Consider the following 25,118-nt stretch of genomic DNA (forward strand, 5'->3'; position numbering starts at 1 on the left):
TTAAAAGATGAATAAAAGGTAAGTTATGTGTTAAAGACTGAAATTAAGCGGAAAGTGACGCAAGAAAACAAAAAAAAAAAAGGTCCGAAACGAGGGAAGCCGAGCCAGCCGGAAGGAGGTTAGGAGCTGTAGCCGGCAAAAGCAAGTAAGAAACTAATTACGTCCGGTGTGTCGGCTTTGCCATAAACCTAACCCCAATGGTATTCCACGTGTCCTTAATATTTGACGGCCGACTTCCCCTCCGTTTTTCTCCGTCAACCGATCAATTCTTTATATTCCCTTATCGTAAAAAACGCCGGTCAACTACCCACCCCCCATCTCTTTCTTTTCTTTTCCTTTCCTTTCCTTTCCTTTCTCTCTCTCTCAAACAAACAAACAAATAACAATCCGTTTCTTATATTTGTTATTATTATTATTATCAGCTCTACCGGTTCCGTCTCTCTTTCTATCTGTTTGTTAGATCTGTTACGTTTCCGTTATGGAAGACGATGAGGACATCCACTCCCACCAATCCACCGGATCCGGATCTCATCATTCCAATCCACGGATAAGCGTCACGGTAGCCTCCGCCGCACCGCCGCCGCAGAACACCTTAACCCTAGCTCTTCCGATACAACAACCGCGTACCGTCGGTGGTGGTGGTGGAGGATCTGGTGGCGGAGCACGTGAGGATTGCTGGAGCGAAGGTGCCACGGCGGTGTTGATTGAGGCGTGGGGAGAACGATATTTGGAGTTAAGTAGAGGAAATTTGAAGCAGAAGCATTGGAAAGAGGTTGCGGATATTGTGAGTAGTCGAGAGGATTATTTGAAGGCTCCGAAGACGGATATTCAGTGTAAGAACAGGATTGATACGGTCAAGAAGAAGTATAAGTTGGAAAAGGCGAAGATAGCTGCGGGCGGTGGACCGAGTACTTGGAGCTTTTACAATCGGTTGGATGAGTTGATTGGACCGATCGCTACTGCGAAGAGTAACCTCGCGTCGGCTACTCCGCCTTTGAGGTCCGTTCCCGTTGGGATACCGGTTGGAGTAAGATCAGCGCCTGTTCAGAGTTTGAGGCTAAAACAGCAACAGGAGCGTCAACAACAACAGCAACTGTTGCAGCAACAGCAGCAGCAGCAACAACAACAGCTTCGCCTGCAGCAGCAGCAGCAGGAGCAATTGAAGCTTCAGCAGCAGCAGCGGAAGCGGATTCGTCCGCTCCCAGCGTATTCCGAGTCTGATGACTCAGAACCGGAGCCGGACTCTCCGGAATCTGATCCGTACGAGAAACATGCTAGAACTCCGTTTAATGCGAGGTCTAATGTAAACATTAACCCTAGGTTTCATAATCAGCATCAGCAGCAAAAGGGGCGGGGGTCGAGGGAGAAGAATTGGGGGGATTCGGTTAGGGAATTGACGAAGGCGATTATGAAATTTGGGGAGGCGTATGAGCACGCGGAGAGCTCGAAGCTGCAGCAGATGGTGGAGATGCAGAAGCAGAGTATGAAGTTTGCGAAGGAGCTTGAGTTGCAGAGAATGCAGTTTTTTATGAAGACGCAGATGGAGCTGTCGCAGTTGAAGCAGAGTAGAAGAAATGTGGAGACCAATAACAACAATCATAATCATAATCATCACAGCAGTAACCATAACACCATAAACAACAATAATCACAGTGATGATAGTAATAACTAAAGTAGAGTGGTGTTTTAATGAGAACAAAGAACTGGCTTTTAATTAATTAATGATGACCCTGTTTAAGGGTGTTTAGGGAGATGTATGTAATTGAATTCGCTTGCTTTAATCTAAGTAGTTTCATGTTTTCCGATTGATATACTTTCGAGCTTTGGAGTTTTTGGTTCGTAATCTTCTTTTCAGGTATATGGTTGTTTTTCATGGCTATCTTTGTTCATCAAGCATCTTTCGTTAAAGGCTTGGAAGGTGATTCTGAAGACACAACAAAGGTTGGTAATTTTACCGACTTTACCATTGTTATGATTATATACGCATGCACCTTACTTTCTGTTATTTGCACCTTTGTGGATTATGTTAAAAGGGGTATGCAAGTAATCGTAGTCTGATTTATGATTGTTTTCGTATTCAAATTTTGTTTTATAAATCCTATAGAGAAAGACCACCAAATTGTTAATCAAGTTTTTGGCCCACGTCAGTTATTGAAACCGGGTCGGTTGGGGGCAGAGAAAGTTTATTCGTTTTTTGGTGAAACCGGTTTGGGTTATAACATGGAAAGGATCATGTTTGACCTGCTTGAAACCATGTTTCAACCTGGTCAGTTTGGATTTGACCAGGTTCAAATTGGTTTTAAAGTGTGGGGTTACAAACCGATTTCAACTCTATGGTTTAGTTTTGGTTCAATATAACTGGGGGTTAACTCTAAGAAAACTGTTATTACTGAAATAGAAAGAAATGAAAACTATTGCAAAAGCTTTCCAATTTTATCTCTAGCGATATTTTTAAAACCGGTCCAATTTATATCGATCAAACCGTTGGACAAACAGGTTGATGTATGCTATATTCAACATCACCAATATATATGCGTGTGTATTGTTTTATCAAGACACAAGATACACACAATCATATTTTAGTTTTAAAATTTTGTTTTTTGAACTTGTTTCACATTGAGTTTCATGGATTTTTAAATGTCTTGGAGATTTATATAGCTTATTAAGCCCATTGGCTGAACCAGCTATTACCAAATTTTAGCGCTTTTGGCCGTGTGCAGTTCACTGATTTTTAACGGTTTATTCAGGTTCGGTCCAGTTTAGGTTGGTCCGCCGGTTTTTATGAAACCAGCCGGTTTGGCTTGCTAGCGGTTTAAGGTTATTGTAGCAGTTCCTGGTAAACCAGATAAATTGACTGGGCCAGTTCCGGTTTTAAAAATTTTGATATCTGCAACAAAAGCTGTTTAAAAGAGCATATTATCCATAACTGTTAATAACATTGTTAAAATAGGATGTCAAATGCATAAAGAAGAGTCATGTGAATACTAGATACTAGAGATTCTAGTTCACTTGTACTAATAGATACTAGCCAGTAGCCACTTTATTCTTTTCAAAATTGGGCTTGGTACATAAGCTGACAAGCATATTGATGTTGGGGTGTACATAGGTTTATAGAGAGAGATCGACCAAATGAGTGAGTGTCATGTCAAAAGTAGAGTGATTTTGGAAATCTATGAAAATTTATTAGGGGTGTATTTTTTATTTATCGGGATTTTTTTTATTTTAATGTAAACATTAAGTTTCAATCAGTCACAACACACAAACGATTCTATGGTCCCCATTTTCTCTCTCTCTCTCTCCATATTAGTTTTACCAAACCAATAACTTAACCCGAATAATGAAGCCGAACCATTACAAGCCGAGGCCAACCCGGAGGGTGTCTGGGATAGCCTAACATGTATACCAAACATGATGCCTTTTTGAAACTGGTAAAGTGTAAGGGAAACTTGTACACATGATACAACTTGCATTCACATTATTTGAACGAACCATGTGAGAGGGCCAGAGGTGTTGTTAAACTATACATGTTCGTGTTGTAAAATGCTCTCTCAATTTGATTACAAATGGATATGAACTTGTGTTAACAATGTTAAGTACATTATTCACAATATTTATGTTATTCGATAACATTTAATAACTAAAGTTCAAGAACTTAAAACGATCAAAACCAAGACGCCTTGTTAAGTGGTTAAATACAAGCCAAGGGGGCGATCACATATTCACATGTCACCTGGGTCTTTCTATGGTCGAATGGCGAGGGCTTCATTCGTGGTGTGGGTGACACTCCCAATTTCATGTTATTTTCCTAAAAAATAAATAATAAGATGAAAATATAATGTTTAAAAAGATAAAACTTATCTATGATTTTTCTTGCATTATGAATGGAACGCCAAAACAAAGCAATGCAAATGGCAACACAATATATATATTTTATTATTATTATTATAACACACCACATTCACACTCGTTTACAAGTCCATCGAGAATTTGACTTCTTGATTTTCTGCCTTAATTCTATAAATAGCAAAGTTTTACGTGTGGAAATCATAGGTTTAAGAGTCAAAACATGCATCTTCCTTCAACTACTATAACTATCGAAACAAGTTTATTGATGATTTTAATGTCATCAAGCTATTTTGGATAATCGGGATTCATTGAAGACCAAAAAAGAAGTCTTAAAAAACTTATACAAGTCAGGAAGTGATAGCATACGTTCATTTAAAATTATTTAGGAACCTCTAAGGTATGTTGATAGAGTGTAGCGTTTGAACATAGATAAATAAAAGTTGCATGGAAATGATTTTCTAAAGTTACTCAAAATCAAATAATCAAAAACCAAACCTGACCGAACTAACCCATACTCGACCGGTCCGAACTTTAAATCAGTCAGGTATCGCTAACTTCCCAAAGAACCCGACTCAAAAACCCGTAACTCGAGAAAAAAAGGCAAAAAACACTCCTAGAAGCAAGTATTGAAACTTTCAAGATAAAATCCAATTTTGCCAAAAAATTTGCTCCCACGAGCATAACAATCCCGTCTAAGAATCAAAGACCTTTTGTTCTTACAAACATAGCATTATAATTAGAAAACTAACAAAATCATTTCAAAACTGTGAGCAGAATAACACAAATTATAAATAATTAGGTCCTTCTCTTCTTTGATGATTTGGAAGAACTTCCACCCTTGCTTCTTTTCTTGTCACTCTTATCATTATCTTTTGATTTCCCATGTTTTTCCGCTTTTGTTTTACTCGACCTGACACTAATCACACCACCCGGCACCCCATTTCTCAAAGCACTCTCAAACTCCACATCCCTATCAGCAATCGCGTACCTTTGGAGAAACTCTGGGTTCAATGCACCACCATTGTTTGCGTTATAATCATCCTGAAATACAATCACAAAACAAATTTAACTTCAAATATCAATTATCAAGACAATTTACATCAACGGTCAACCAAACAAACCTTGGCTTTCTTTGCAGCTTCTTCGAGATCCTCTTCCACTGTAATCTCGTGGGGCCTCAATTCCACCTGATATTAAATAGCAATCATTGAAGAAAATTAATTCAAATTTGTTGCTGTTGTATGTTGTTTTGTTATGCGTTCTAGCCGCTTGCTAGTTCGTTGAGTTTTAATGAAATGCTGCCTTTCAAAAAAATAAAAATTAAATTTAATTAAACTTGTTACTTACTTCTTTGACTGGAGGCAGAGTTGAACTAAATTGTTTTGTGGATACTGAATCCAAATATCTGTGAAACTTTTTCATCACTTTAAAGAACAATGACATAATTTGTTGTCTTTCCAACTTCATTACTCCCTACAAAAAAAGAATCAAATATAAAAACAAATTAATTAAAATAACTAGTTAAGAGTTCGGTTAAAAACAAACTAAACCTCAACATAAGACACGTCTTGATTTTGTAAGCCCATGCATAGTAACACAGAGGCATGTGCATATGATAACGGAACTGGTAACTTCTCCTGGAAGTATAAGTATGCAAGCGAAAGTTTCAGGTCTGAAATCTGTCAAACAAAATAATATACACAAATATCAGCCTATGTTTTGTTTCAAAAATCAATTTTATTACTTTGAAAACTTGCTACCAAGTGATAATCAGCACGTTGGTTCACGTAAGCGTCCAGTCTTTTCATACTGACTGGAGATTTAAGGATATCACTGTATGTTTCATGTGGAATTGTTGAAGCGTCTTCATCAGTGAAGCTCAGTTTTGGATCCAATATGCTACAAAAACAAAAAATATGACATAATTATAATAATGCATGAACATTTTTTTTTTAAATCCACAAGAGGCGTACCTCATTGCAAGCTTGTATTCCATGGTATTAAATCTTGGAGAACATAAAAGCCTAGCAAATGACGTCCTGAAAGCTAAAGACATACGAGAGAAATTTATTTTCAAATACTTTATATATTGCACTATCCAACAAAGTTTATTCATAAGATAAGCAACCTTGATAGAAAGGACCAAAAAATCCCAATTCATCTGATCCGTTAACTTCAATATCATCGGTTTCCAGAGGTTTCAGCATCATACAAGTATGCTCACCAGTTACGGAATTCTGATAACATATTATTAGGATTAAGCCTCTAAAAGAGAGAATAAAGACGTTAGAATACTAACAATAACAATATGAACTTAACTGGAATTTCACACAGGTAAAATGGCGCGAATTTATGTTTTCTCCAAAAACGAAATAGGTCCAAAGTAAGCCCGAATGAAACACCAAGATAATGTAGCTTCTCGGGCCGTCTTTCAGATAGGTGTACAAGAAGAGGTGGTAGATTTGATCTTGGTTTTATGTTTTCTTCAAGCAATGACACCTGTATGAACAGTTAATACAAATAATGTTTTGTCATAAGTTAAGAAAAAAACAAAAGTTTAGATTAAAAAATATGTTAAAAAGGTAAGAAGATCTTACTTTCTCAGCTGCTTCTGTAATTCTAACAGGTGAAGATTCAGGATTGATCAGGACATCTTCTTCAGAAGTGGGAATGATTCGACCCTCAAAGTACCTACACCATAATATTTATAAATTATAAATGAAACAGATTAATAGGCTTGTAAACAAACCAAAAGTTCAATGAACCATTCGTGAATCGTTCAGCAGGAAGTTCGTTTATTTAAATAAACGAACAAATATGAACAGCACTGTTTGTTCTTAAACAAGCGAACATGGACAGCACTGTTAGTTAAACAGTGCAAACATGACAGCACTGTTAGCTAAACGAGCGAACATGGACGGCACTGTTTGTTCACGTTTACTTTTACTTGGTTTTCGCTCAGTAATGTTTGTTCATGTTCATTCATCTATTCTAAGTGATGTCCGTGCGTTTACGTTCCTGAACAGTACGTTTACAAGATAAAAATCCACTACCTTGCTAGCAATTCTATAGCTGCTGAACCATATCCAAGCTGCAATATAATAAGATCACCGTCATTCATGTAATCATGTTGCACTTAAAAGAATTAAAAAATATAAAAGATAATAAAGAAAGTGAATCTGGTGAAAAACATACCTTCATTGCATTTGGGTGTGTCGCAATGCGTACGATTCTGGCACCAGAAAGACTCGGAAAGTCGTTATCTTGAAACTGTTCACAAAATTTCCATGGAATTTGGTCTCCAGAAGGCTGATGACCAGCACTTAAACTTTTCATTGCAGAAGCCTTTGAAATTTTTCCTTCAAGACAGACCTGTATAACCATTAATCAAATCAACCACCATTGTTTACCTAAATATGAAGTTTCTAGAAGAAATGAAAACAAACCTGGATGACACAAAGAATATCAGGGAGTTGATTCTTTGATTCATTGACAGGACCTGCACACATAATAAAAAAAAGTAAAATCAACAAAATCCATACTAAATACAATAATACAATATAGAGAATTAACAAAGAGCTTGTACCGAGTAATACAAACAAGTGATGAGCTGGAGCATCAGCCAGTAATTGAAGATCATTTGGAGAATTTTTGTAGTGAGAAGCAACGTATAAAGCCATCATTCTCTACATAACATATGAAAACTTGTAAGCCATTAATATAAATGAATAAAAAAACAAAAAATAATAACAAACAAGACCATAACTACCTGCAGAAATAACTCGCTGTCTTTATGATATGAGAAAAGTGTATCCCGGTTAACATAATAAAGATCACACTCACTTGGAGGAGGTAACCTGCTTGCACAAATAGGCGATACATTATAAGTATAACGTTAGTGCAGACAAAATAATAACGCACACATTTTATTTTTTCAATTAACCTGTTAATGCTAGGAATGGAATTTGCTATGTCCAAACAAAGTAAATTGTTAAGCCACGATTCAACTGGATCACCAGACGCATATCTAATGGCTTCAGTCAAATCTATCTTTCTAAATAACCGTCCTGCATTAAAACAAATTTAATTACATCAACTTTTAAAACAAGCTAACATAAATTCACATGGAATTTAAATAAGGGCTTATCATACCAGAAGGATCTGCTTTTGTGCTTTTTGTAGAAGCTATACTTTGTCCTTCTAACTGCTGCAAAAGCTTTAATGATAAAGATCGTCCTGTACCTTCATACCTTTATGAAAGATATACAACAACACGATAGTTACAGATCATGCAAATATGAGAAGTTGTAACAAACACAAATACACAGAAATCAATACATATAAATACGTGTATATGTATATTTTCATACCCGTTAACCGTAGAAGAAAGGAAAACCAAATAAGGCCCGAGTAAAGACTTAACAACTGGAAGTGGAATAGCTGCAGCTTCATCAATCACCAAGAGTTCAACTTGAGACAGCTTTCCATGTTCATGAGGTTGTATATACTGCAATGACACATATAGTTATAACTTATAAGTATCTACGGTAATATAAAAAATATAATTAATATGCCAGGAGGGCAGTTGTGCATGTATGAAAACCTGAATTGTCTGCCTATGCTGTTTGTATATATTTATTCTGATAGTTGCTTTCTTGAGCTCTGGATTTGAGCTTTTGACAATATCATAATCCAAATGCTCCTAAACAAATGACAGTAAAACATATCAACAACAAATACAATCATAACTATACAAAAAACCAAAACCAAGCAAAATACAGTAAATAACATGTTACACGCCCTGAAATAATCATAAAATATGAAATATAAACAACTTTCACCTTGTACTCAAGCATGTCAAATCCCTTTGATACAAACTCAAACAATGTCTTTAGATTTTCTGGGCTAGGAGCAGTAATAAAAATATTTGAATACCTACAGAATGGTATGTTCATTAAAGCATTAGATCAAAGCATATAACAAAAATAAAAAAGTCTGATATGTAATGTCAGAGAATAATAGGTAAGATTGCCACCCTGCAGCAACGGCTCCAGCAACTGCAAGACCAAGTGCAGCCGACTTCCCACGACCACGACCAGCAAGCAAAGCCACCGTGCTACGCAGTGTCTTATCCAAAATTGCATCAAGAAACGTAATTACAGCTTTACCCTAAATAAAAATATTTACAATATGTTAGCTGCATGTGTACAAAAAAGAGTAAAAATGTCATAATCAAGAAACACCATTGATTGAAATAATCCTAAGAAGATGGTATATTGGAATGGTTATAAGTAACGACATCACGTAGAAATAAGTACCAATAAACATAAAGAAGAAAATAAGCAATATAAGAAGGATCAGTACCTGATCTAATGTGCAACACTTTTTAATCAGCGGACCAACAGGATAATCATCTTTCAATTGCTCTTTCAGATCTTTCAAATCACGCTCTGCTTCTGAAAGCCCCTCAGCGTCCTTTTATTGCAAAAATTAGATCCAAATCTCATCGATCTGATACTAAGAAAACACTAAAATGTTAAAGAGACCAGTAATTTACCTCTTCTACTGGAACTGGTATTATTGCATTCATGTGAGATGAGATTGGTAATATGTTTAACTCGTCATCCATAACCATACATGAACCGCATGATGCAAGAGAAAGTAAAAAGCGTTCATTAAAGCGACCGGTGGCTAAAGCATGAGATTCTGTTCGGAACCTTTCATGAACATCCTGCAGGTAGCACCAATCAAGTTATACAATAGAAATTTAATGAAAAGGCAAGATTAAATATCATAGACAATTAAATGAGAATTACGCTATCTACACAACTATTAAACTCATAAGACTTGCTATTTGTATAATAAGCAAGTAATTCAACACATACCATAACCATGGTGTATAGACTAGTAAGTGATTTCAACGAACTAAGTAACAGAATAACCAATCCACCACCTTCCACGGTTTCTATAGTTCTAGCCAGAAGATTTGGTGTCAGCGCCTCAAAATCCTGGTAAAAGAACAAAAAACATTTGCTTATGAAAATGTACCAGCTACAATAGAACTTGACGTTAAAGACATTATAGATTTCAATCTACCAGTAATATACACATGCCAAACGTATTTCCAAGAATCCTCTCAGAATCCTTGTACTGGCAATATGTAATTCCTGCAGTTTCAAGGAAAAGTGAATAAGGATCCACTTTTTCAGGATCCAAAAGTCCTCTAGTCATGAGCTTCTTGACCTGTTTGGCCCGTTTTTTCTTATGACTGTGACACATAAACAATGAACAAAAAATTAGCCAGAAACATTCTAGGTAGACTCCGCGATAGAATCAACAAAAAGCTCAAAATAATCCGAGCCTTATCGAGCCCAAGCCTCAAATAAAGCTTGTTTAGTTATTGAGCCCGAGCCTCGTATGGGAAGATAGTTTAAGCTCGTCGAGCATTGTGTAATTTTAAGTTTTAACTCTTCTGGACTTTTATATATAATATATTATATTCACAATGCACAGCAGAGCTTTGTCTCGTTTAAGGCACTGCACATGAGCCTGAGCAGAGCTTAAGCTCGTTTATGGTTTTTCTCAACTTAATAACTAAAAATATATACAAATCTAACTAATAAATAACAAACTAGCCGAGCCAAGCCTAATCCAAACTCGTAAAAACGACTCACCAGCCGAGCTCAAGCTTTAGAAAAAAGAACTTACGAGCCGAGCTAAAGCTCTGGTAAGTCAAAATGAGCCAAGCTCAGCTCGTTAACTGTGTGATAAGCAAATTTACAGCATCTTAACACATACAATGATTCAATAAACTTAATAAAACTAAATTAATAACTAGAATCAGCATTTAACGTGTGTAACAGCTACAATATGTACTAAATTCAACAAATCCTTATCAATTCAAAACTAAAAATATAATAAAACAAAATCAGTAAAAATAAGCACCTGCTAAGCTCAAGTTTATCCTTGTAACACCAAAGTACATTAGGTTTAGCCTTTTTAACTGACTTGCTAAGCATATGGTGGAGGTTCACAATCTGTTCACAACACGTAACAGACATATTAAATATTAATACATACAGTATAAACAATTATATACAAACAAGTGTGTGTGTGTGTGTTATAGAGTGACCTGGTCACGTGACTTATCGCCGATAATAAGGAAAATGGAACGGTGTCTGGTTTTGACTCCGTTTTCAATTAGGGTTCGGATACGTTCGTCCACCTTCTTCCTCATTCTGATTGCTGACGGTGAGTTAATTATCGGTTGGCGGTTGAAGGTTCGTGCGAGTGTTAATGAAATTGCAGCATTGCGGGTGAAGAAGAAGAGGTTGTTAAATTAACTGGTGTTTAGGGTCAGAGTGTAATTTGGGCCGAAACACAGGCCTGCTTATCATTTTAGGACTTCAAGTCCAAGGGTTACTCCGTTAGTCTAGCCCAAATTGGGAATGGGATAATGACGTCGAGGTCAGAGGTGAAAAAAACACCCAAACCCGGAACCGGAACCGGAACCGAGCCCGATAAAAATACCTGAAACCGGTTTTTTATACCCGGGTTTTAATACCTGAACCCATACCCGACTGTGCCCGTACGGATAGGGTATGCATTTCAGTACCAAAACTTGTACCCGAAATCGGACCTGATTTGTACCCGGTAATACCCGAAAACCCGAACCGATTCCATACCCGAACCAGATTTTACAAATACCCGGAACCGGGTTTTTCAAATACCCGATATTACTCAGAAAATACCTGGAAAAATAATTCTAAAAGGTACAACTCCTTAAAAAATCCAATATATATCCGAAAAATACCGGAAAAAAAGCCAGAAAAAACCAGAAAATAGGGTTTTTTCAATAGGGTCTTTTCAATACCCAAAAATAGTGTATTTAAATACCCAGTTTTAGAATACCCAAATCTATACCAGGCTCGAAGCCGATACATAGAGTATAGTTTTTAAAGACAATGCCCAGACCCGAACCTGAACCCGACCCGGATTTTGCCAAAACCCGATTTTCCAATACCCGGTCATACCCGAACCCGATTTCATACCCGAACCCAAGTATTAGAAAAACCCGATTTATGCACCTCTAGTCGAGGTGTAGAGGTGCACAAATAGTTTTTTTCCAAATACCCGGTTCCGGGTATGAAACTGGATTCGGGATGACTGGATAAGGGAAAATCGGGTATTGGCAATAACGAGGTCAGGTTTGGGTCCGAGTATTGTCTCTAAAGGTCATACCCTATGCACCGGTTGTAGGTCGAGCATAGAAACAGTTATTCTAAAGCTGGGTATTTGAACACCCTATTTCCGAGTTTAAGAAAACCTACTTTGGATTTTTTCAGGATTTTTTTCGGGGTATAGATTGAGTTTTTATGGGGCTGCACTTTTTTCTGGTATTTTTCAGTGGGGTTTTCGAGTAATTCTGAGTATAGATCGGGTACTTGAAAAACTCGGTTTCCGGCAGACGTGCACAAAAAAACTGGTTCCAGAACCGAACCGGTGGAACCGGCCCGGAACAGTTCCAGTTCCTACCCGATGGAGCAAATACCCGGTTTGGGTATTATTGTACCCGAATATTATACCCGGTTCCCCTATTTGTATTTCCCAGTCGGTTCCAACCCGGTTCCTAAGTATACCCGGTCCGGTTCCTACCCAAAATAACCGATTCTGGTGGGTTTTTTTTAATAAGGTCAAACACTGGTCAAACTAGCCGTTGGAACCGGTTCCAACGGTAATATAGCCGTTGGAATCGGTTTTTGAGAAACAAAAGAGCCGTTGTAACCGGTTCCAACGGGAATATAGCCGTTGGAACCGGTTTTTGAGAAACAAAAGAGCCGTTGTAACCGATTCCAAGGTAATATAGCCGTTGGAACCGTTCTTGTAGCCCAAAACCTATATATAAGTTGTTTTCCATTACTTGTTTCACCACCAAACTCAAAAACAAAACAAAAAAACTTCTCCTTTAGCAAACCCAACCATCCAACTAAATATTATTATGGCACCCATCAAAAAAACTAACAAGAAGGCTAAGAAGAGTGTTTTTGTTGCCCCCGTTCCTGCTACGGAGGACCCAAGGGTTGTAACGGTAGTCAACCATAACCGCAACGAAGACATATGGAAGAATTGGGATTTGATTGTGGATGACGAAGGTTATCAAAAGGCTCGTTGCAAACTATGTGGAAAACAATTAAAACATGATTCCAACTCGACTTTGAGAAAGCACATCGAGAATTCATATTGCCCGGCCTTGAAAGGGATTAGCGCGACCGATTAAGTTGACTTGGGTAAAGATGGTACGCTATTTCGTTACAACACGACTCATGTTCAAGATAGAATGGCAAAGTTCGTTATTCAACGAGGTTTGCTGTTTAACCACTTTGATGACCCGGATTTGACGTCGTTGATTCAAGAAACTCTACAACCGCGATACACACATGTAAGTCGTACTACCTTAAGATGTCATGATTAATTTTTTTGTTACTTTTTTAATAACGACGAACATTTTATTTATTCAAACAATAACTACTACAAACATTATTAAAACATAAACGATACTAAACATAACAACTTAAACTAAAAAAAAAGTCCGTCGTTTTAATCCGGTGTTCTACAACGATTAAGCGTTGTCACGGGCGGTAGATGCTTGGGTTGTAGAGCCGGACGACTCTCCCACTTCCGCTTTTTTAGCATCCAAACTTCTTTTCTCTCGACAATACTTATTTGTATGTTTTCGTAATGTCGAGTTGGACCCTGCTCTAAGAAACTTCGAGCAATATTTGCAACGAGCCATCTCTTGTGAGTCGGTCATGAGACACAAATCGTAATGAACCCAAACATCGGGGCATCGTGTTGTTTCGAACATCATAACAACGTCGTCGTTAGTTGCCATTTGTTGTCGGTTTAAGCTTAATTGTGTTTTGGAGTGTGTTTTTATAGTTTTGGAAGTGGTTTAACAAGTACACACACCATACCTTGCTATTTATAGAAAGTAAATAATATATTTTTAGTAACAAAACCGGTTCCAACGGTCAAAAAACGGCTATATAGCCGTTGGAACCGGTTTGTAACGGCTATATTATTTGAAATTCAAAAAAAACCGGTGGAACCGGTTTTTACGTAATAACCAGTACCGGTTCCTACCCTACCCGGTTCCTAAAAGTTGGCATTTCGGGGTATCAGTTCGGGTCGGGAACTGGAACCGGTGCCATTTCCTACCCGGTGAGAAAAAAACCGGTTCCGAACCGGTTCGGGTTTTTCAAGTGTACCCGATTTGTGCACGTCTAGTTTCCGGTATTGGAAAATCCGGTTTCGGTTTTCAAGTATTACCGGGTACAAATTGGGTCCGGTTCTGGGTACGGGTTTTGGTACTAAGATGCATATCATTTCCGTACCCTACTGGTAGGGTAGGGTCGGCATTGGTTCAGGTATTTAAACCCTCGGTTCCGGGTTTTTTGTTCGGTTCTGGTTCCGGGTTCGGGTTTTTTTGTGCACCTCTAGTTAATGGTTTAATTTAGGACATCTAACATTTGAATATAATACAAATTAAATTGAACCGAAAAGTGACATACGGACCGAAATAACTAAGCTAGTTAGGTTGTCGGTTACGTTATGGAGTTTTCAGAAGCTGATTATCGGTTATCGGTTTTGATTATGTGTAAAAACTGAAGTGAACCGGTGTTTGCTAACCCCTGCATGTTATATAGTCATAGTCAGATCATTATGTCGAAACATGCATCATGCGTTGGAGTTTAAACGTAACACCTCTATACACTTGTGTATTTCTCGTTGTAAATCGTACTTTTATAATCGTTAAGAGTTCTAATATGTAATTGGATGAAAATCAAAGTTTAAATGTAACCCCTCTACACACTTGCCAGTTATTCATACGATTACATCTATATTGCCAGCTCAACACTATAGTTCCTTTTGTATTCTTCTCGTTGTATTGTCTGATAATCAAGTTGATACAATTCTTGCAAGAATTCTATCTTTTTATGTATGCATGTATGTATATATACAACCTATACCTAACATGATTTCCCGGTTTTTGATTGATTTCCATGTTGAACCGACAAACACGTTTATCTTAAGTCTTAACATGTCATAGCAAGGTCAATCTGACGAGCATGCATGTTGACCAATATAAATGTAATTTTGTATAATTAAAAGGTTGTTCTCATGTCATGTGCTTAACGACTGGATGTCATGTTTTAGAGTTTAGAATTTAAAAGAGAAACACACGTCATGTATTATAATGTAATCCATCTATATAGTTGTGAATATCGTACTTTTAAATTTTAAAGTGATAATATGTAATAAGATTAAAATAAACTTAAATGTTGGGTTAAATAAGTCGTGTTCGTATCAACAAACAATTTGACATCATGTGTTGACAAACATATGCATCTAACATTATTTTTCATGTTAGAATTCGTCTACGAAACCAAATACACAACCTATTTAGCATCTCAGTTACAACCCCCTCCCCCCCACCCCACACACACACAAACCCACCACCACCACCACCACCACCACCACCACACACCATTTTCTTTTCTTTAACATAAAATCAAGAATGAAAATAATGGATGGGGAGGGATAAAGGCATATGAAGTTTAGATATATGAACAAAAAATAAAATTAATATATAAGATAGAATTACGTACATAATATACAAGAATTATATTCATGAAATCGATTCATGAAATCACATCACAAGATCTCGAAATCGTCAATACATATCTAATTAATCATTGGTTCACCGAAATAAACAGTTTTGGATCGTTAATCGATCATTTTTTTTATTTTTCTTCACGAAAACCGTTTTTGAGTGTTTTAGTTTTTTTTGCTAAACGTTTAGTTTTTGGCTGAGCGTTTTAGTATTTTTGCTTTTGAGCATTTTTGTTTTTGCCTTTGAGCGTGATTCGCATACCTATCATACGTTAAACAATTATTGTACAGTAATCTCACCCTATATATATAATCAAACAAAGTATTAATAATCACAATGAGTACTATATAAACATTATTCGTAATAAATACATATAACCATTATGATTTCAATTAAATGTAACATCTTAAAGATCAATTAAATCAGACATCTCAATTTCTACATATTTTCAATTCCGTTTAAAACGAATTAATAGTGATGACATATATCGTCCTAATCAATCAATAAATGACTTGAACTTTTTTAGCAGTGTTAAGCTAATCAATTAACAAATGACTTGAAGAAGAATACGAGTCGGTTGATGTAAAACTTAGCTTGAAATAGTGATACAAACGGCTTGATTTTGTTATTTGGAAGATCAAACAGTCGAATTGAAGCATTGTTTCGTCTTTTTGAAGCACCATTTCAAACTAAGTTTTAATCTATCGACCCGTATCCTCATTCCGATGAAAAGCCCCAAAACATTAGTTTGAAATTCAGAAAAATGTATAACGTCGTTAAGTCTTTTTAACGAGGGACCACCGGGGGCCAACTTTTTTAAATTTAGGACCGCTAATGGCGATAAAATGAACATGGATTATTATCGGCCAATACCAGTCAATAAGGATTATCAAAATCCAATAAAGTTTTTTTTTCTTTTTTTAATGCAAAACACCTTCTAATTCTATTATATTCAAACTTCTAATGATTCTCTTATATTACATTTGTTTTTATATTTTATAAACTATATGTTTTGTATTTTCATTAAAAAATTATACTAGTTGAAAGTAAAAGACATACATTAAAACAGTATATTTTTTTTAATGACCATTTAGATCACTGACGTGCCACTAATTCACCTAATAATCTTTATTCATCAAGCATAAAACTGTGGGGTGTTAAAGTGGCACGTCCTCGAAATAAAGCTCGTATATTAGTCCGCTCCATCACTCACATTCTAGATAGCTAGATTAAAGGAAAAGGAAACTCGCCATAAATTATATTTCAACTTTATCAATGATAACTAAAATAAAATCAAATACATATTAAACAACTTACACACCTTGAATAAGTATCTTATTTAACATTAACGTGCAAACCAAGAAACACCAACCGAGTCATAAAATAAATAGCCCAAACCTTTACATACATACCCCACGTAATACCAAAACTACCCTTGGGTTTAACTATTTATACCAACCATACCCTCAACCCAACTACCCACAAGTACAAACCTCCTTCCGGCAACTAAACTAAACTAAAACCGTTAGTCTCAACTCATAACCGCCTTTTGTCGTTCGAGATCTAAACAACAACAACAATGGCTAAAGGAGAAGATGCGATGATTAGCGATTCATCGAACGTTTCAAATCGCGTAGCGGCTGTTATTGCACACAAGAAGCGTAGGCAATCAGGCAAACGCAGAATGTGTCAGGTATAATCGATTAAGGTTGTTATGGTTGAGTATGTTATAGCTTATAGACTTATAGGTATACATAAACATATGTTGTACATGTAGATCAAACCGATTTCCTGCTTAAAAACCACTAGTTAAAGCTCGAGCTCGGCTAGTGTCGTTTTTTAAGCTCGCGCTCGGCTTTGGCTGGGCTCGTTTGTTATTTATTTATTTATTAATTAATTTATATACGTTTTTAATTTACCTTAAACGGGCCTAAACGTGGCTCGAGTGGTATAGAGGTGTGCAAGGATCGGTTCAGTTTTGTGTTAACACCAAACCAAAAACCGAATTGTTGGTTTTGGAGTTTTGAAAACCGTTCGTATCAATTTCGGTTTTGGGTTTGTGGGCGGTTTAGGATTTTTGGTTTCACTTGATAATTTTGGGCCGTAAAAGTTGGACAAAAATAATGAGTTTGGGCCTTACTTTTTATGTTAGCTAATAATTAATTGATTATTATACATTTGGGCTAAAATATTTGGGTTAAACCAATTATTAAGTTATTATAGTTTAGTAGAAATTTTAGATACAAAATAAAAATTTGTAAGTTCGGATAGAGCTTGTTAAGGCTCGATGAGCCTAAGCGAGCTTCCCATACAAGGCTTGTGCTTGGGCTTGAAAAGGCTTGACTTGTTTCGAGCTTTACATCGATTAGCTCGCGAGCGGTTAGGCTAGTTTTCACGCCTAGTTGTTTTTAGCATGTAATTGTTAAGGGTGGTAGGATCTAGAATTTCATCTTTTATGCAAATTTAATTTACTAATCTGTTAATCTTGTTGATTTCTTAAGGTTTGATTTTTGTATGTATATTATATGTTGTGTTGATGTAGGGAATGTGTTTTAGCCTCCCAACTCAAGAGGATCCATTTAATGACAAAAACATGAATCTTGAATCCAAGAAGGCTAAGAAAGTTTTGTCATCAAAAGAAGATAATAACTGTGATCTTAAACCGAATGGGATAAATCAAGATCAAAAGATGTCGGGGGTCGCGAAAGAGTCAACACTGGACGACGAAGGTTGCCCGTCAAAATTCTTAATTTCATGTTTGAAAACAGTACAAGATACAATGCGTGACAATGAAGCATTTGAAAGAGGGAAGCCTTTGTTCTTTGACTCATGGGGATTTGAATTTTGGAGATGCTATACACGTGGCACGCATGTATTGGAGACAAGTGGATGTGCTACCAATAAGCAAATTGCTTGGATTGGATCAACTGCTGTTGATACTATCACAAGTAAGGAACTAGACGGTGAATCTTTCACTGGCCCATATCTTTTGCTCATTGTACCATCGCAAGAGAGAGCAACACAGGTAAGTTAGTTACTTTTGCCCTTTTGAAAATAGTAATATTTGAAAGATGCATTGGACATAAGTTAAGAGTTTGCAGGTACGTGCGGTGTATAAGTCTTTGAAGGCGTTTGGAATACATACAGTTAGTCTGCATTCGGGTGCCTCTGTAGATCATCAAATTCATGGGTAAGTGACGTGTATATATATATATGTATGTATGTGTATGTGTGTGGACATTACTGCTCTAAAACATTACTTTATGAAAACTTTTTTCACTGTATAGTTTAAAAGCTTGTGAGCCAGAGTTTATTGTATGCACACCGGATAGACTTTTGGAGCTTGTTTCAATGGATGCTATTGATATTTCTGGTGTTTGTTCACTGGTATGATTATCATTCATGTTTAGTGTTAACAGATAATTATATATATTAGTGATTTAAGCTAAACCTTTTGGACCATACAGATTGTTGATGGACTTGAATGTTCTTCTGGAGATGCCTACGTTGACAGCGTAATATCCATTCAGAAGCATATTTCTGTTGACCCGCATACAGTGGTATTTTGCAGTGGGTTGACCAATGCATCTTCGCCTGCTGTGTCGAGTCTTTTGCCAGCCCCAATGTGCAGATTGTCACGAGATGAAATTTACGTTAAGAGTGCAACATAGAGAGTACCGAAGATGTGTGGCGATACATTTTATTTTGATTAGAATAGTTGGTTTTATAATTCTATTCATTAACTGGGCCTTTTTGTTTCATTGGTTAGAGAAAACGTTGGGTTTACCCGTAAACATTTTTGTCATTTTTTAGAACTTAAGCAAACAAATAATATCACAATAGTAGTCTAAATCTTTGAATGACCACGATGGACGAGGTTGCTGTACAATGCAACTATTCATTTAAAATTAACATCGTGGTTGCTTTTAATCTGTTTGAATCAATATACAAGCCAAATTGACCATTTATAAGTAAATGGACCGAAATTAACTAGAAAAGGTGCTACAATTCCAGGCTTGCAGCACCATCAGCTGATGTTCTTCGACAAGTGTACTCATTTTATTTTCACTTCATTTAATATAACTTAAATGGTATAATATCATCTACATTTATTATAACTTAAATGGTACTCATTTTATTTTCACTTCATTTAATACAACTTAAATATAACTTTAGGTCATTGCAATCAAAATCAATGCTAACTTTACTAGATAAGACCAAAAGACAAGATGCATGCTTCTTTGTTTCCACTGTCATCGATCGATAATATGAGTATTTTAAAATGCCATGTGCTTGATCTTGGCCGGAACCGCCAGTTTCTTCCTTTGCAATATATTCAAGCACCTTTATAACATGTGAAAGCAAATCAACCAAGCGTAAAGGTTTAGGGCCGTGTAAGATAAATCTCATAATTTAGCCTACTTCCCACTACGGATACCTTTTGAAAAAGTTACTCTTAGTTTCTTCAAGGATAACCTTTCTTTTACAAGGAACACAAAAGTTACATTGTCAAAGAAATCTACAATACTCGAATGTTTTCTTGCAACCGACAGAACTACTCGCATGATAGAGGTACAAACCTCCTAGATTGGAGGTTTTGGGTTCAATCCCAAGCAAAGAGTAATATTTGGTGTAGTTTAGGAACAAGTAGTGAGTGAAAATGCAACATTTGCCGTTATGAAAAAATGAATAATCCCATCGTTCTGTCTTCTAACAACATTAATTGACTATACATAAAGCATCTTCATTATTTTTAAACGTGTAATAATACAAACTAGTTAAACCAAACCATTTTGATTGTTTTGGCTGATCTAACCAACATAGCTAGTTTAATTTATCGTTTATCAAAACCTAATTCAAAAAAAGCAGACTAACCAAACCATCGGGAGCGATTCAAAACTTCGATTCAAAACTTGCCTTGTGTGTGATCGAGTGGTGACAAACGGGTCGGGAGCGGTAGAAACGGTTTGGGTCTGGTCTAAATCTAGATTATCCGCGGAGGTTCTTGTGGAAGTTGCTAATCTAAAGGAGATGGCGGTCCTATATCCGTTTCATTCGGGTAAGGTTGATAGTTGGAGATGGTGTAGCAAGGGTTCAAATATTTTCTCAGTCCAGGATTTGAGAAGACTTATGGCTGCCAAGTAATATGGTTCTGACTCTGTTAGTACATGCACGTGGGAAAGTTGGTTACCTGTTAAATTAAATTGTTTCGTCTGGAGTCTACTATTAAATAGAATCTCGGTTGCGCTTAATTTAAATCTTAGAGGCATGACTTCGATTCCTGAGGTTTGTACTTGTTCTTTGAAGGCTGGATCTTTGGTACACGTTTTCCTTGACTGTGTTCGGGCTAAAGAGGTCTGGAGGGATGTCTCTTTGTGGTGTGGTTGGGACCTGACCGGGTTCGGGACGTTTGATCAGCTTCTAAAGGTACCTTCACATTCGGTTTCTCTCTTGGGTAAGAGGATTTCAACTGCAATTTTATATTCCTTTATTGGGTACATTTGAAGGAGGTTGAATGCAAAGATTTTTAACAATAGGCGTCTCTCGAAGGAGGTCGTATTGGAAGATATCAAGGTTAATTTGTGGAGTTGATCAAATCGAGATCCTCGCACAAGCAGATTTCTTGGGAGACATGAAGTGTTGATCCTATTTCTAGTGTTATGGTTTGACTCCTTGTAGTGTTAATATGTTTCTTTTTGTTTTTCCTTGTTTGTGAACTCTCGTGCCGTCTAGCTTCTAACTAGAGTCACTTTGTTTTATTATATATGCATTAATGTTTATAAAAAAAACAATAAACACTCATATAATTAAAATAGCATCATAAACCTTAAACCATCAATTCTCAGGTCCACAAGACCCGAACAATACCAAACCATAAACACCCCTACAATTATAATGACATCATAAACCTTAAAGGCTTAAACCATTGATTCCTTGGTCAACAAAGTCTGAACCATTATATTCCCGAAACAAGATATAATCTAGACAAATCTTATAAAAAATTAATAATAAAAGGCATGATCCCTTCAAAATGTGTTCAATTACACAAGTCTATTTTTTAGTTACCATTTAAGCTTAAACTAGCATAAAATAGATGCCAACAAAATGCATACAAAAGGCATATCGCGATCGTGCCATTGAGATGTCAAAAATGTTGACATGAGATGAATGTAACGGAATCTACACAAAAACATATGTTTTCCAATATGCCATAATGATCATACCCATAAATAGAACTTTAATTGAATTATTGACATCCTTTTCATACTCTTTTACCATATGTTGAGTTGTGCAACGGTTTTTGGGTGCTTTCTAGCATGAAGACTGATACCGTGGTCCTATAAATGAGCCGGATTAGTGCAGACTTACATAGCGTAAAAGAAACTACAGGTTGTAAACAATGTGCAAAAATAACTTACTTTGAGAACATGAGAAGCCATTAGTAACTCTTGGAATTTCCACCCCATATATTAGGTTTCTCCATTTTGATATACTTATCAAAATCCTTCTCCATAAACATTAACAAAGACAGTTAAAAATTAGATTTTTGTTCACATTGGCGTCATCCGTGTTTTTGCTAGAACTTTACATTTTTTATCGTTTGGTTGATATGAGTCAATTTCAGCAAGTTCCGATGGAAACTCCGGTAGTAACTAAACGTTATGCCGGACTTATGACACCTACGGGACCTACTCCTGATGATTTGGGACGCGTGACAGCTGAGATTCGCCAGACTTGTCAGACCTGGATCTGGAAGACAGATTTGGAAATTCTCCTCCAGCGAGATCTCTCTGCCAAAATCTCATATCTGAAAAAATTAAGTCTCGTGAAGAATGGTTGCAGTTACAACAAGAGAAGACTGTGGATGAATACGAACATACGTTGCGTGAGGAAAGAGTCCGTGCAAGGACTCTAACATATGAAGATGCTCTGTCGAGATCTCTATCTACTCCATCAACAGTTCGCCGGAGTACGATGTGGGAGAGTGTTAGAACTGAAGTGTATTCCAAGGAAGAGGAATAAGAGAGGAGTCGTGACAAAGGTTGTCCAGTCATGCGGGGATCTTCCCGCAGAACTGAGTATGATCAGAGTCGCGCTTCTAGAAGTCAAAGAGATCCTACATACCGTCGTAATGAGCCCAGTTACTTCAGTGATGACAATCAAGTTTACGGTAGGGAAGAGACTAGTCGTCCGCGTGCGATGGTCAGACATACTGTGAATATTGTAGTGACGCGGAAGAAGACTTTACAAAGATATAACGGATGTTTGCAATTTGATATATTCAATAACAAAACGTAATAATTTGAGATGGCAAACCAGTTATTCTATAATTTGAACATTTGCAACCGAATCTTGACGTTTTGAACCAGTTCGTTTACACCGCTTTCATCATTGCTTCCTTTTATTGTTGAGCCTTCATTTTCAATAGGAACTCTTTATTTCTCACGAGAAAATCACATCCAAACTCTTCCTTGATTTCGTCTTCGGTTTCTATTTCTATCCTTTTCTTCCACAGGTATTCCATCATCTAATCGGTTACTTATTTATGCCACAACTATCACTACTCTCACTTAACTCTCTCTTAATAAAAAGCTAGATTCTGACACCGGGTGACACCAATATTAAAGCAAATACTAGCCTATTGTAAGTATTGGATAATACGAGTTTTTATCAAAAGTATAGGATTCATACAATAATTTCGAGGGAGTATGGTTGGAGAGTAAGAAACATAGTTACGTTGTAAAGGGAATTCCCTTGTTAGAATTGTTGCAAATGTTCAATATATATTCATCTACATGTGCTAAACTTCGACATCGCTATCCAGGAGATATTCGTAGGTACGATTTGAGGGGGTCCACTTGATAATAGTTGTTAGCTGTCTATTTCAGACCACGTTTTGTCTTTATCTGGGTATAATTGATACATTATATACACACACTGATCATGTAAGCTAAAAAACCTTTTGGTTCTATTTTGTATAACAAATCACTAGATTCAACAACTAATAATGCAAACACAACGTCAGTTTATTACAAATATATATCAATAGTTTTCTTTAAAGCAACTAGCAACATCTTTTGAAGTACATGGGACAAGTATTTAGTGTCACCTAGGCTTGGGTAAAATATTAAGTTCTTTCATTTTTTTCTTTTGATTTAAGTCTATTATATCCTTAAGAAAGTTTATTTTTCTTGTGATTAAGTTTGATAAATCCTAAAAATGTATTTTTTTTCCTTCTTTTACACTACGCTGATCTAGTCAAATAGGTAGGACTGTAGGAACATTGTTCTTTATTTCATCTCTTAAATCGCAGGAGCCGTTTAACCAATATTTTATGCTTAGTTATTTCTTGATTTACATGACAATTCAATAATATTATCCTCTTAGCGGGATTTCAATGAAGAATAGAAGATTAAACAAATCAATATATCAGATGGATTTTGCACTTGAGCATTTTACTGATAGCTCCTTAATTCCTTATAAAATAAAACACAAAAGGTCTTTATTAAATTGGAACATTAATTAAAACACAAAGGTCTTTGAAAGTAAACTTTTTTTTTTAACTCGTGTTTAAGTTTGGCTACAAAAGACCTTTTTTATATATAAAGTTAAATCATTAAAGTTTTTTATACGTTGAAATAGAATGTATATACTTTGATGTTTAGTCACGTCCTTTTTTTAGAAAACTAAATACAAACGTGTGTTTAACTTTTCTTTCTCTACGTTCTGATATAACTTTTGTAACAAACCGAACCAATGTCCGATAGGACCGATACGAACATCGGTATTGATATTTGTTTTTATGGTTTCGATCGATGTCAAACACGTGTCGTTATCATTTTGAGTGTATAGTTGTTATTTTGGTTTTTTCTTTTGGTATTCGGAATTATCATAACGTAACAATCGATACCAATCAAAACAAAACCACCTTATTTGGGAAGGGAATTCAACTATTCTTAGTAACATAATAATTTTAATGTCATGAATTAGAGTATTCCATCCGTTAAATTGTTTAAATGCTACAATTCTACAAATCTAAATTGCAAAAACCAAACCCGAATAGAATCTAACAAATTAAATCATATTAAACCAAATCATCCAAACAACAATGATTGTTTTATCAATAACTTCTTACAAATAGTTGCAAATGTAAACTTTTTTGAAAAGTGATTTTCCAGACCTCATTTTGTGTCAAATTTAAGGTTACTTTCTAGTGCATCTAACAGGGTTACAAAAGCATATACCAAGACCAAAAGGATCATCACCTAACCTAACTTGTGGCCCACTTAGCAATACAACTCTCCAAACTCCAAACCCATATGAATTATACCATCTTCTAACAACACTAATCAATAACATTAAGCATACATAAAGCATATGTATTATTTTGAATCTATAATATACACTAATTAAACTGAACCATTTTGATGACTTTGGCTGATCCAACCAACCTGACTAGTTTAATTTGTTGTTTCACAAAACCTAATTTTGACAAAACAAGACTATCCAAACCATAAACTCTAAACCTAAACTGGATACAAACATATTCACAGATCTGATTGAGATGAGCCAATATTCTTACTTATTATAGCGATCA

General features: G+C 36.1%; 3 protein-coding genes across 3 annotated transcripts; 2 read left to right on the forward strand and 1 right to left on the reverse strand.

Moving 5' to 3' along the window:
• The first annotated feature begins 458 nt into the window (after positions 1-458).
• On the forward strand, positions 459-1,805 carry LOC143577244 (trihelix transcription factor ASIL2-like). Its single transcript, XM_077061130.1, has one exon. The coding sequence runs from the start codon at positions 479-481 to the stop codon at positions 1,670-1,672; it is 1,194 nt and encodes a 397-aa protein (XP_076917245.1). The 5' UTR covers positions 459-478; the 3' UTR covers positions 1,673-1,805.
• Positions 1,806-4,504: 2,699 nt separating this feature from the next.
• LOC143577230 (RNA cytidine acetyltransferase 1-like) lies at positions 4,505-11,241 on the reverse strand. Its single transcript, XM_077061122.1, has 26 exons — positions 10,979-11,241; positions 10,792-10,883; positions 9,946-10,114; positions 9,732-9,857; positions 9,404-9,577; positions 9,211-9,321; positions 8,882-9,015; positions 8,688-8,781; positions 8,450-8,548; positions 8,217-8,353; positions 7,999-8,096; positions 7,790-7,913; positions 7,616-7,703; positions 7,433-7,532; positions 7,293-7,345; positions 7,042-7,218; positions 6,900-6,937; positions 6,444-6,537; positions 6,166-6,345; positions 5,975-6,083; positions 5,820-5,892; positions 5,607-5,745; positions 5,397-5,525; positions 5,194-5,319; positions 4,968-5,033; positions 4,505-4,887 (listed from the first exon to the last, which is right to left on the reverse strand). Exons 1-26 carry the CDS (start codon positions 11,081-11,083, stop codon positions 4,642-4,644), a joined length of 3,081 nt encoding a protein of 1,026 aa, XP_076917237.1. The 5' UTR covers positions 11,084-11,241; the 3' UTR covers positions 4,505-4,641.
• Positions 11,242-18,217: 6,976 nt separating this feature from the next.
• Positions 18,218-19,219, forward strand: LOC143577245 (uncharacterized). The gene is made up of 4 exons (XM_077061131.1): positions 18,218-18,545; positions 18,622-18,710; positions 18,808-18,907; positions 18,988-19,219. Exons 1-4 carry the CDS (start codon positions 18,300-18,302, stop codon positions 19,189-19,191), a joined length of 639 nt encoding a protein of 212 aa, XP_076917246.1. The 5' UTR covers positions 18,218-18,299; the 3' UTR covers positions 19,192-19,219.
• Positions 19,220-25,118: the final 5,899 nt, after the last annotated feature.

This window comes from Bidens hawaiensis, unplaced genomic scaffold (genome assembly GCF_021521415.1).
Source record: "Bidens hawaiensis isolate Kalapana, Puna unplaced genomic scaffold, B.hawaiensis_p1.1 tig00028495_1, whole genome shotgun sequence".
In the NCBI taxonomy this organism is placed as follows: domain Eukaryota; kingdom Viridiplantae; phylum Streptophyta; class Magnoliopsida; order Asterales; family Asteraceae; genus Bidens; species Bidens hawaiensis.

Excerpts from the sequence above, each read along its gene's own strand:
- LOC143577244 (XM_077061130.1), top strand. The coding sequence starts at position 479 with ATGGAAGACGATGAGGACATCCACTCCCACCAATCCACCGGATCCGGA.
- LOC143577230 (XM_077061122.1), bottom strand. The coding sequence starts at position 11,083 with ATGAGGAAGAAGGTGGACGAACGTATCCGAACCCTAATTGAAAACGGA. Across the intron at positions 7,914-7,998 it reads CACAAAAGCAGATCCTTCTG|GACGGTTATTTAGAAAGATA; the intron begins GTATGATAAGCC and ends GTTTTAATGCAG. Across the intron at positions 6,538-6,899 it reads GCTATAGAATTGCTAGCAAG|GTACTTTGAGGGTCGAATCA; the intron begins GTAGTGGATTTT and ends ATTATGGTGTAG.
- LOC143577245 (XM_077061131.1), top strand. The coding sequence starts at position 18,300 with ATGCGTGACAATGAAGCATTTGAAAGAGGGAAGCCTTTGTTCTTTGAC. Across the intron at positions 18,546-18,621 it reads CGCAAGAGAGAGCAACACAG|GTACGTGCGGTGTATAAGTC; the intron begins GTAAGTTAGTTA and ends AAGAGTTTGCAG. Across the intron at positions 18,711-18,807 it reads GTAGATCATCAAATTCATGG|TTTAAAAGCTTGTGAGCCAG; the intron begins GTAAGTGACGTG and ends TTCACTGTATAG.